The sequence below is a fragment of the Oryzias melastigma genome, linkage group LG1 (genome assembly GCF_002922805.2).
Source record: "Oryzias melastigma strain HK-1 linkage group LG1, ASM292280v2, whole genome shotgun sequence".
Lineage (NCBI taxonomy): Eukaryota > Metazoa > Chordata > Actinopteri > Beloniformes > Adrianichthyidae > Oryzias > Oryzias melastigma.
Window position 1 is genome coordinate 32,003,507 of NC_050512.1, and position 12,236 is coordinate 32,015,742.

Below are 12,236 nucleotides of genomic sequence, written 5' to 3' on the forward strand. Positions count from 1 at the left end.
TTTTTTTTGCTTTTTTTATCCATCAGATCTTAAAAGTCGGACGTAGCTAAAGCTAGCGTCTGGTTTTTAGCCTCTACTTTGATGTGTAAAAGGAAATTTTTCACCACAAAGTTAAAACTTTTTACGGAAAATGAAGATTCAATCAAATAAACTTGTGTAAAGAGGACATTTAAGAATTTTCCTTTAAGAATTAGATTCAGAAACGTTAGCACCAAAAAGGTTCCTTTGTTCCATTTACGTAAAAGACAAAATATGATCAATATTTTTGCCCTTAAAGATAATTGAACTCTGATAATAAAATGTTCCTGTAAATCATAATCGATACTCAGCCCTGGTAATCACCTTTTTGTTACAAAGCAGATCGAGACCAGGAAACACATTCTGGTGGGGAACGTATCTTAACACAACACCGGCGCTCAAACGCCACAATCCCAGAACGCCACAGCGTGTCGTCCACACTTCCATGCATTTGCTACACATGAACCGAAAGTGAAGGGGGGGGGGTCATCGCCATGATGGAGGGAGAACGACAGGAAGCAGGTCTGAACCTGAAAAATCTAAGAAGAAATGCACGGCAAAGCCTCTGTGAAAAGGTTACCACAGCGACCCCCCCACACCGGTGGCGAGGGGGGGTTGTGACTTCTCCAAAGGTTTCGGGGGGAAGATGAAGAACGCCTGAGAGTTCCCGTTTCTGCGAGCAGAGCTGCAGGCGGTTCAGAACAGCTGGTCCACCTAAGTGGCTCTAAAGGGCCAGACACACCTCCACATAGGAACAATCCTGCAACATCGCCATGGCAACGCACACGGCAGCTATACATCGCCTTCATATAGCTCCAGAATTTCTTTTTTTTTTTTAAACCTATAGATTTAGAGCCAAAGCCTCGGCGGCGGCGGCTTTCTTCACGGTTGTTTCGTTAAAAGCCTGATGGTTAATAGAGGCGTGGGGGTGGGGGACGGCGACCTTTATTCATCTCATCCACCTGCTCGGAGCGCCGGAGGAGGATGCTCAAATCTGCGGCGGCGGCCGAGGCCATCGCCAGTCGAGCCCGCCTGCAGACGCTGAAAAACAGATCTTTGTGTTTCACTTTACCTGGAGCTAAAAATAATCCCTTTTCGGGGGGGGGGGGTCGGCCAATTAGATCTGTGCTCAAATATCTGACATCTGTAAGAGGCGCCGCGCCGCCGAACCGATCCGCTCTGATCTGTGAAAATCTAATCTCAATTCATGGTTTTAGGAGAAAATGTTCAGAGAAACTTTGAGACCAAATCGGTTTTCAAAATAAAATCAAAGGTTTGTTTCAAATAAAAGAACTGAGAATAAAAAGAGCAAAAAACATCCGGTTCCTATAAGATCTCCATCAAGTTTGTGCTTTTTTTCCCTCACAGCCAAGTCAGACGGATGCAGCAAAAAGGAAACGCGGCGAGCTTTCAGCGTCCAGAACGACGGCGTCTGAGGGGAAAGTCACTGACAGAGAAGTGCTTTTTACAGAGGCAGTGCCTGCAGGATCGCAGTCCGCCGCCGGCCTGGTGTTCTGCAGGTTGTGGACAAAACCCGCCCACCTGCTTCTAAAAGAGACACGGCAGACTCCAGCTTCATAATTATACATGTAATCCGCCCACAGAACGCCGTGGCGAGGAGGGCGAGCGCGTGTTGCTCTAGGTGTTCCCGTGGCTGAGTGTGCTCCGGAGAATGCAGCCACCAGAAACCTGGATCTGCTCTGATGCAGGAAAACAAGAGGAACGTCCAGAAAAGAGTCGCTTGTGTTGGTCAAAAACCTGAGACACGAGCGGTACTAAAAGTCCTGATTCTCCTTTTGTGTTTCTATGATACAATCAGCTGCTTGTTAATGGTCGGACCTGAGGTATAAACGACAACCAGTGATGCAGCCGGACGGAACGCCGAACGAGTCCAACACGCCGTGCACCGTTCCCTCAACGCGCTTCCTTAGTGAGGTTACAGCAGTTCATGTCGCTTTTTTTATGTTTCCACTCAGAAGAAAAATAAAAGTCAAACCAGAACAAAAAGACAAAGGGAGGGGGTGGTTACCTGAAGATGCAAAACAGTCAAATAAATACACACAAATCGGGCGTTTCTCTAGAACGCCGTTCTCTTTAGTTTGTGGTGGAATCCAGTGTAAATGTCTTTTTGAAAGATAAATGACGAAGGAGGTTAAGGTGTCCACCTGCCCCCCCCGAAGCCTCGGCTTCTTCCTCAACCCCCCCGACTCCTGTCAAGTTTCACCCCGGCGTTACGTTTCATCAGTTCTCAGAACCGGGCGGGACCCAAACGGTCTGATCGCCTCCGGGGGAGAGCGAACGACACCCAGAGATTCTGACTTTCTACTGCAGACCCGAAGAATTCTGACAGCTGCAGGTCGAGCGCGTCGACGAGGTTTGGTTGCTATAAAAAAAAAAGAAAGAAACCTGAAAAGTGTCAGGGTTGTAGGTATTGGTCAGTCAGACGTGTGAGGCGTCGCCCTCCTCCCTGCGTGAGAGGAAAACGCCACCAAACAAAGACAGGTGGAAACAGTGGAGGAGCGAGCATTTCCCAGAGTATCGGCTGTCGCTCCGCCAGCAGCCGGTAAGAGATACGGGAGAGTCTGAGGCACGGAGAGGAGAAGGAGTTCTGAGGATGAGGTATAACTTCAGCTTCTGCACTGACAGGCGGGGCGCAGGTTCAGAGGAGGGCCGGGAAGTTTGACCTTTGGAGGGCGCCGTGTGGTGGCTTTACGTCACGTCAAACATTCGGAGGGATTTAGCAGCTGTAGCTTCACGATGGGAAAAACGGGGGAAGTTGAAGCGACCTTTCAACGCCGGCGATGTCACCGCTGACGAATATAACTAGAGGTGTGTATCGCGATACGATACATACTGCAATACCCAACTCCCGATACGATATGTATCGCGATATAGATCCAACGGATGAACCAGAACAATTTTTTCCTATTTTTCTTTTAAAGAGTAACACTATTAAATCATTGTAATAAATGCTAAAATTGATTTTTTTTGATGATCCCAACACTAAACACTGCAACGGTCTGATTTAAAAGTTCCTTTTACCCTCATACTTTTCTTTTGGTAATTTTTTTTAATAAACTTCATTTAGACGACAGTCTGCACTAGAGCTGCCACGATTAGTCGACTAATCGACTATTATAATAGTTGACAACTAATTTAATAATTAATGACGAATCGACGATTAAAATAGACAATTATAATAGTCGCCAACTAAATGACTTAAATTAGTCGTAGACTATTATGATAGTCAATTAATCCACGACTAATTGACGATTAAAATAGACAATTAGTCAACAATTTTTATAGTGAATTAAAATACTTAACTAAACTAAAATTTATCCTCAACTACTTTAATAGTCGATCATAATAGACGATTAGTCAACTATTTCAATAGTCGACTAATCGTCTATTAAAATAGTCAATGACAATTGAAATAGTCAATAAATTGATAAAAAGGCTTAGAGTGCTGCCAAAAGTCGGGTTTTGCTGGAAAGCAAAAGTAAGGAAATAATCAATTAAAAATCGCCACATTAGCATTTCAAATCGATACAATTATTGCCAAATGAAATATTGCGATATATCGCCGAATTGATTTTCCAGATACTCCTTTCTATAACACGCTCTGTGATGAACCATAACTCTTTGACCGCAACTTTTCATATCGGATCTCCACTGATGTTGTCTCCCGGAGCAAAGCCGTTTTTCTCCGTATCAGAATTCGCTGGAATCACGTTAATTTCATAAATGGTTGAAGAATACAAAAATGAAAACTTTCTGTCAGGACCTAAACTTTGAGTAAACTTTTTTAGGAAACTCTTCGGTCCTGTTCCGTGATGAGCTCCATGCCCAAAGGTCTTGGTCAGATGGATGACTTCCCATCCGACTCCCGCTCTTCCTGCCCCTTTGAACCTGCTTCCCGCCTGTGGTTAAGGTTGTAGAGTTTAGGTAGTTCGGTCGGTGGCACCGTCTGACTGACCGATACTGCCGCCCAACCCTTTGGCTCAGTCCTGAGACGGTCTGGAAGGCTACTGCAGGAAGCCTGCACCAGGAAACCCGTTTTTGATGAGGTGAGCTTGTAAAACAACAGTCTGCTGAACCGCGGCACCTGACAGGAGCCGGTTCTGGACAGGTGGACCCGGTAACCACGAAAAACCCAACAGAAATAAGAGCAAATAAATAGATATATAATCTCCATCTTAAATGGCATGCACCTCAGTAGATCCGATCAGGCTGAGAGGGGACTTTAGACAATCTTCCTTCCTTTTAAGAAGTTTGACCAAAATAGATTAGGAGCCCAAACGTCCATTAGGGGTCACGGTAAGAACCGAGAGAGAAGGTCTACAGATGATTCAGAGATTAGTGTAAGTTCTTCTCACATACTGTTTGGCTTAATAGAATCACCCCTCTTAGGGGAATTCCGTCTAAGTGCTCTTGTGGAGTTTATCCACGCAAACCTGTGCATTAAATGCCAATTACATTGTTTTAATACAGTTTTTATGCTTTACATGCATTCCATGAAGGATTTTCAGCCGCTTTTGTTTCGTTCAGAAGAAGCGCCGCCAGGTTCTGATCCTGTTTGAACTATCGGATCAGCGCGCGCCCGACCGCGGGTCCAACAGCAACAAATTAGACACTCTCAATGCTTCGCATCGCTAAAGTGTTGGACGCATTTCATGCACAAAGAGCCCGGACAACACTGCTGCTCCGAGGGCCTCCGTGTGGCAAACATTTGGAGCTGGAAAACCACGAAGGAGGAGCGGGATTGTATGCAACAGGGGTCTTTGTGTTTTTAGAGTTCCAGCCAGCCAAAAAGTGGTGCATGCCATTTTCAACAAAACCAAATAAATAAAATGTACAATACATTTGAGAAGGAGTGAGTCAGCATCCCGTCTGAGTGTTCCAGTCCTCCAGGTGAACGTCTCACAGACTGGGTGAGCACCAGGCAGTGTTAGGAGCCACATCGGGAGGCGAGGGGGGGGGCCGAGCCCGCACAGCGTTTTCTTTTAGCGCAGAGGTAATCAGGTGGAGGAAAAAAGGTGTTTGGGTCTGAAGGGTTTCACACACTAAAGCTTTTTGAATCCGTGCCCTCCACGTGGCCCTTTGCTCCATCTGCCTCTGAGAAGAGCTACACTACATGCATAACCGTTTTTCTCGCTTGATTTCTCTCAACGTTTAGGTAGAAAAGTGCTATCAGAGTTCATTTCGTTTACCCAACGCCGGCGGTTTCTGTTCTAGATTGGTCTGTGGACGGTCACGTGGTCTGCGCCACAGACAGAGCAGGAGCGGGAGGCGTGGCCTGTCCTCCTCCCTGCCTATATTAGGTCCAACAAGAAATCATCATCACATTTGTAACCCACATCATCATCATCGGTCTCAGTTACCCTGAGTTTAAATGAGGAGAGAACAGAAACACCCAGAATGATGGATTGGCTTTTACATCATCAGTCATAAGAACTTGAAATATATTAAAATCTGCCTCTCCCAACTAACTAATCCTCCCCACTGCATATTGTTCACACCCCATCAAAATAAATGCACATCGTTTCATACATAACTGCCTTAAAACCGTTTGAGGGAGAGGAATTTCTTCTAAAATTCATAAATTAAGCTGCTTCTGCTTAGCTTAAGAACAGAAAAACAAACCTAAAACATCAGCAATATGTTGTGTTTAGCTAAGACAAGCTAAAATCCTTCAGCCTGGGCTAGCCATAGCCTTTTAAGAGCTAGATAATAAGCTGGATAGCAGCACAGTCGCACATTCTGATCCGAAAAGGCCGTCTTCCAATAAATATCTCCACCAGGGGGTTGAGCTCACTTTGGTCACCAACCTGCAGGTGGCTCCGCCTTTCCGGGATCAGCAGTGACAGACTGATGGAGGTCCATGAGGTAGCATCCCGCCTTAAAAAACAGCTGATCCATAATCAGAGAACCCTTCAAGTTGTCCCTTGGCAAACGAAAAGAAGAGGGTGAATTCAGAACGCTCTGGATCTGAGTATGAATCAGCCAACGCAGGCGACATGCACCTATGACCTGTTGCAAGGTTGGGCTTCAGAGACAGACCATAATAAGTGCATGATGCATGGGCAACAATGCCGAGGTAACCTGGTCTGTAAGCGCCAGACCCAAAGTGTAGTGCAAAAGAAAGCAAAACAAATCAAACGAAAAGATAGAGGAAAAGAAGTCGATTCTAGAAGTCAGTAGTGTCCACAAAACTCACAAACATGCATCCCTGAATGACTTTTGTGTGTCTTCTCTCGCTCGGAAACGGACGGCGTCATCTTGCTTTCGTCCACACAGAGATTAGCAGAATATTTTTAAGGAGGAAACAAAAGGTTTGCAGTTAAAGCATCATGGCTACCTGGCAATAAGAGAGAATGGGTCGGACTCCGAACCCTCCAGAGGAATTTCAATGGTATGATTTCACCGTTTCGTTAGCTTCCAATGCAAAAGACAGTTCACTTAACAACTTTCAGCTAGTGTTCCATGAGGGTGGGGGGTAAAGGGACCGATTCTTCAGTTTTTCTTTTCTTTTTTTTATGCCTCCCCCCTCAGTTCTTCGACCACAAATCGAACTGCGTTTAGAAGCAGCGGCGGATCAGAGGTTCAAGTTCGGAAAAGAGGGGAGGCGGGGTGGGGGGTTGGGTCGGGGATTATCAGCATGCTTAAGGAAATTTAATTCATTGTCATTGAATGAATGTCTTCAGTTGCATTTGTCGGGCTCCTGGTTATAAAAGCTAAACAAACGCCTGCCCAGCGTCCCTCCAGTGACGCTGCATAAAAACGCTCCGATTGGTTGTTTCTCTCCAGATCCTTCTCATTATTATCCCTGCATTTGTGCTCACCCAGATACTGCAAAGGAAAATGGCACAAAGAAAGCCCCATCCGTGTAGGTCATGTGACTGAGGTTGACACGTGTGAATGGTTTAGTCGATTGGTTTGAAACTGTCGTCCGTCTCCTCCGGAGCGTCGTCCTTCAGCTCGGCGGCGGCCAGCGGCAGCCCGTCTTCTCTCGGGGTGGTGGTGGGCGTGTTCTCGGACTCGGCGGGAAACTCCTGGCTTCCCGCCTCCATCTTCATCATGAGCTTGAGCTTCTTCTTTGGGGGGTTCTTCAGGGTTCCCATGCGCTCCTTGACCTTGTACTCCAGGGTGCTGTGGGGGATCCCGTACATGTTCTGCGCCTTGGACACGCTCATCTTCCCGCTCATCACCACCGCTATGGCTTCCTCCAAAATCTCGCTGTTGTACTGCCGGTACCGGCCCCGCTTTTTCCTTGGCTGCTTGGAGCTCGGGTCCCCTTCCACGTCAGAGATCGAGTAGGCCGGTCCGGAGCTAGAGTGGTCCAAATCGGAGCTCCAGTAGTCGCCCGACCCGTCCAGCAGGCTTCCCAGACTTCCTCCACGGCGGTTCTGCTTTGGCAGGATGGCTCTCAACTTCCGGCTTAGGGTGCTATCGCCGTGGGCTCCGCCCCCCACTCCCATGGCGCCGTACCCGTACAGGTCAGAGGAATGGGAGTCCCAGGAAAGATCCATTCCTCGGACCTGGGGGATCTTCAAATCCACGGGGGGGGAGTGGCCCTGCTCCCTCTTGCCCTCACTGTGGTGTTGGGTCTTTGAGACTTGATTGTGACTTTGATGGTGAAGGGTACCCTTAAAGGAGAAGGCTCCGTGGTGGTTGTGGTGGTGATTCTCCAGGAAAGGAGGCAGGTCTTTGAGGTCGCTTAGAGCGCCGCTGGCCTGCTTTAGCTTCATCAGGCTTTCCAGCTGGGCCTTGTTACCCCAGAAAGAGGCGGAGCTCTTCTGGCTCAGCAGCGAGTGGGACTGCCCGTGGTTAAGCAGGCCAGCGGACTCTAAGCTAGCCAATGACAGCGGCGTGGGCTGGCTCAAGAGGCGATGCTTCTGACTGATGAGCTCCTCCTTAATGCGCAGAGAGCGCGCCAGCGGCGGCTTGAAGGAGTTCGAGTTGGCGAAGCCCTCCCGGAGTCCGTCCTGCAGAGTCCTTTGCATCAGACTGTCTTCATCCACCACCTCGGACAGAGTTTGCTCTGCTTTGAGCGAACACCTACGGAGAGAAAAACAGGACAATTTGGTGATTAATAAACACTTCTTCATTTAACCTCTAATGAAGGCTTCCAGCTCCTCCGTGGAACAAGGACTATCTGGAAGTCCAAACTGGAAAGAGATAGCTGTGGGTTTTTGTGCCTTCATGGACTTTTTTTCTTCCTTTTGATAAAATTATTTGATTTCAAGTTTGAAAAGTTTGTGCTCAACAGACTTTTGTTTCCAGATAATCAAAACATCATAAAAAAACAGGATCAGGCTGTTTAGGCAATTAGAAACAGCCTGAGTAAAGGGGACATATGGTAAAAATTCTTGAAAAATGCCAAATATTTTCTTTAAATAAGAATAAATAAATACAACTATCAATGGGATGAACAAATGGCCTTACCGGGAAATATTTGTCTTTAACCAAGATATATACATTTTTAAATCATATCATATATATATACATAATATGTATAATAAATATAATATAGTTTGTATATTGATAAATATATAAGGAAAGTGGTCTTACCAAGAATTATTCTTCTTTAACCAAGATATATAGTTATATCAATTATATATCTACATAATATATGTAATACAATTGTATATTGTATATATATATATATATATATGAAATAAATAAATATTCCGTTTCGTGGTCCTTCTGTATTTCAGATCAGTTTTCTGAGTGTCGTTTGAAGCTTCAGACCATGCTGTCTGTGCGGGTGGAGACGGGCGTCTAAAATTGGCTACGGTATGAGAAAATGGTCTTACCAAGAATTATTTTCTTTAACCAAGAGTTATAGATATATAAATTATATACCTTTATGATTCCATGCGCATTCCGTTTCGCTGTGCTTCTGCATGCGGCGTAAACGGGCGTAAGCCTCCATTTCACACCAAGCGTGTTTTTCCGCGACTCTGTTGATCTATGCCTGTATGTGTGTGTGTGTGTGTCTCCTTTGGTTTTTGTGTTTGTCTATATTTGTCAAATGTGTATTTTATTGTGAAAAATGTGTTATATTTTAAAAACTGATGGATTTTCTCCTGTGTTTTGGAGTAAAAACCTGCCAGAATTGAAACGGATTGCTAGCTGTTCATGTATAAATAGACCAAACCCTAAAACGATGATTGCGCGGTGCGAGCCGGCCGTGGAGGAGCGCAGCGCTTTGTTCCTGGTGTGAACTACACCTTAGGCTAACAAGGGCACTGAATGGAAACGGCCTCCGTTCTGTTTCGCAGCGCTTCCGTGTCTGATGTCAACTCGGCGTTAGACCTGAGCTATTCTTCAACAGCTTTATTGATATGGCAGGGAAATAAAAGTTAGGAGAATTAACTACTGTGGTGATAAACCAAAAATTTGGCGTCTTGAGAGGTTAAAAGCATAATCTCATAATCTAAAAATAAATAAATTGTTCTAATGAAATCAGGTAGACATAAATACTCATGACCATATTTGCCCTACAACAAAGTCATCATTCATTTTTAAAGAATTTTAAATAGAGATATGAATCACATTTGTTTAAAAATGTTCAATAGTTTTCCAGATATTACATTTAAAGTCACTAAACTCTCTCACATGACTAATTACCACCTATATTTACTCAATAACATAATTGTTTTCCAGGTAATAGCTACACTATTTTGACTTGATTCTTAAGGTTACTTAAGTGCTCTATTTAGGTGTTAAATGATAAAATAATGTTAATGAAATAAAAACAGGGAAAAACTGAATCTGTTGATTAAATGTGCTCATTTTTAAAAGGTGTTACAAAAGTATTGGATTGACAGATACTCAGAATCAAATGGCTCAGCATCAGACAGGCCTTACATGGACCCCCCTAGCTCCAACATACATGAATTTCAGTTGTATTCATATTTTCTTTCAGATTTCTTTGAAGTTTTCTGTTATTTTATAATTGACATTTATTTAATTAATAGTTAATATTTTCTGTCATTTTTTTTAACAAAAAATGTAAAGCTTTGCAGCATTTTTCCACATTTTTATCTTCTCTCAGATCATTTTGCATTTTTGTAACATTCTTAGGAATAGATTTTGTGTTTTTTAACCAAATTTCACGATGGATCAACATCCTGCAAGCTGTGTCCCTGACTGTTTAAAGTAATTTAGTTAATGCAAATTGGCTGATTTTCTTTCTCAAAGCATCTTTTTTCAGATGTTCTTGTATAATTCTGTCATTCAGTAAAGTTTTTACAAATTTTCATCTTAAATTGGAGCTAACAACATTCATTTAATAAAATATATGTATTTTTTCAGGAAAAGGATCGAGATGTATTGCCTTTTAGTTTTCCTTTAAGTAACCTAACATCTAAAATAAAAAAATTGATTTTAATAATTTATGACGAGCTTTTAAACAATCTTTCCGTTTTTTTTGTGAATTGTTCCCTAAAAAATATCTTTCTTTTAGGATCAAACTCCATGGAATACAAGTCTTCAAAGTCTCTTTTCTCAGCCAGAATCACAGTTTTTGTTTGGAGTTTGAAACCTGTGCAGTTTCATTCAATGAAACAAAATCAAGTTTGAAATAAAGACAACAGAACAGATTCAGTGAAACGTGTCATTTTCTCTGGAGGTTGTTTCTTCGCCGGCGGTCAGACGCTCCTCCTGCGGCTTCACGGTCGATGTTCAGTTAATCCAGATTCTATTCTGGATTTTTGTTGTTAAATAATTTAAGGAGGACAGAACTGATTCTATTCTGCCCACCAACACACAGCCATTGATCTGATAGCTTTCTGCATCTCATTTTTTCATCCATATAAAACAACTTTACATGCCAAGGGCCTCTTCCAGAACAGCTGTAATCAATGTCCATACTGCTGAGTAACTATGGCAACAGTGGAAAGTCTCTTTAAAAGTCCTCCCATGGGTTTATAATAACAGGAAAGAGCATGGTCGGCGCATGGGGGATGCAAGTGGAAGGAAATACTGTATTTCTCCACTGGAGACGTCTTCCGCGGCGCTGCAGCGCGAGTAGCTGCGATGTGGGGAGCTCTCAGCAGGAGCCTGGAGACAGATTATCTCAGTGGGGTGTTCCAGGCTTGTTGAAAACATTACAGGGTTAATGGGAGGCTGTGGAGTCGATCCTCTAATAGTGTGTTCTGACATCGGAGCGGATCGTGATCAGGGAAGCTGCAGCAGACGATTACCATGGATCTAAGGATTAGAGGCGCGTGGACGCTTTTTCTGAAGCTAAACGGCAAACAGAGCAGCTTCTCCGCCGCGGAGATGGATGTCTGAAGTGACAGGATGCTTCTGATTTCAGATTTAATCTTTGCTTTTGTTTGTGTTTCTTTTTAAATACTTTTCCATTAAAATCTCTAGAGTTTCAATGGTTTTAATCAAATAAAATTTTCACTAAGACAACTAAAGGTGTGAATTAAACTAAGGTGTTTATTTAAACGCCCACATAAAGATAAAAGAATGAAAGAAAAGCAAACCGAACACACAGGATCTTTCAAATTAAAAGCCCTGATATGTGCAGACGAATTGATCTGTGCGGCTGTTAAAAATGAATTAGGGGTGGGGGGGTGCATCCTCTGCCTCCTGCGGTGGTTAACCGTACCTGACCTTATCATTAGAGACCCTACTGGGAGTTTCAGCCAATTTATGTGTCAAACTCACCAACTAATGACAGAGTTGACAAAGTAAAGCATGTCAAGCAGGGATTTTTCTGGGATTTTTTTTGCTGCATTCCTCCCCAGTGATCGCCACAGCAAGGAAAAGTTTCACTAAGACCTAACCTTAGTGTCAGCGAGCATCAAACCTGTAACCTGGTGATATTAGAGACAAAAGGTGTAAAATGGGCCTGGTCCAACGGGAAAAAATAAAAGCTTCTTCAATTGAAAAACCAACTGATGTGAATGTAAAATCTAAACACGGAGGAATTCCGTCCATCCATGCCCACATCAGCCTAATCTATTTTAAGGTCACAGAGTTGCTGGAGCCTATCCCTGTGACCGTTAGGAAAAGGCGGGGTTCCCCCTGGACGAAGGGCCAGCAACCTTCAACACTTAAAGATCCATTTTTGTCAAATTCTGACTCACCACAACCCAGCAGGAGTGACAAAGTCTTAATTCGTGCTATAGAAAAGTAGAGCACTGCATTGTATTGATGTGAATTTATGTCAATGAAAGAATTTTTTTTTTTTTTTTTTT

At 43.7% G+C, this 12,236-nt stretch overlaps 1 protein-coding gene across 2 annotated transcripts in view; it reads right to left on the reverse strand.

Annotated features, from left to right (window-relative positions):
• Positions 1 to 12,236, reverse strand: part of lcor (ligand dependent nuclear receptor corepressor) — an 85,673-nt gene continuing 73,437 nt past the window's right edge. For both annotated transcript variants that reach the window (XM_024290043.2, XM_024290044.2), the window contains exon 7: positions 1 to 8,076. In XM_024290043.2, the coding sequence (XP_024145811.1) occupies positions 6,942 to 8,076 (1,135 nt within the window). In that variant the 3' untranslated portion in view covers positions 1 to 6,941. The remainder of the gene's footprint in view (positions 8,077 to 12,236) is intronic.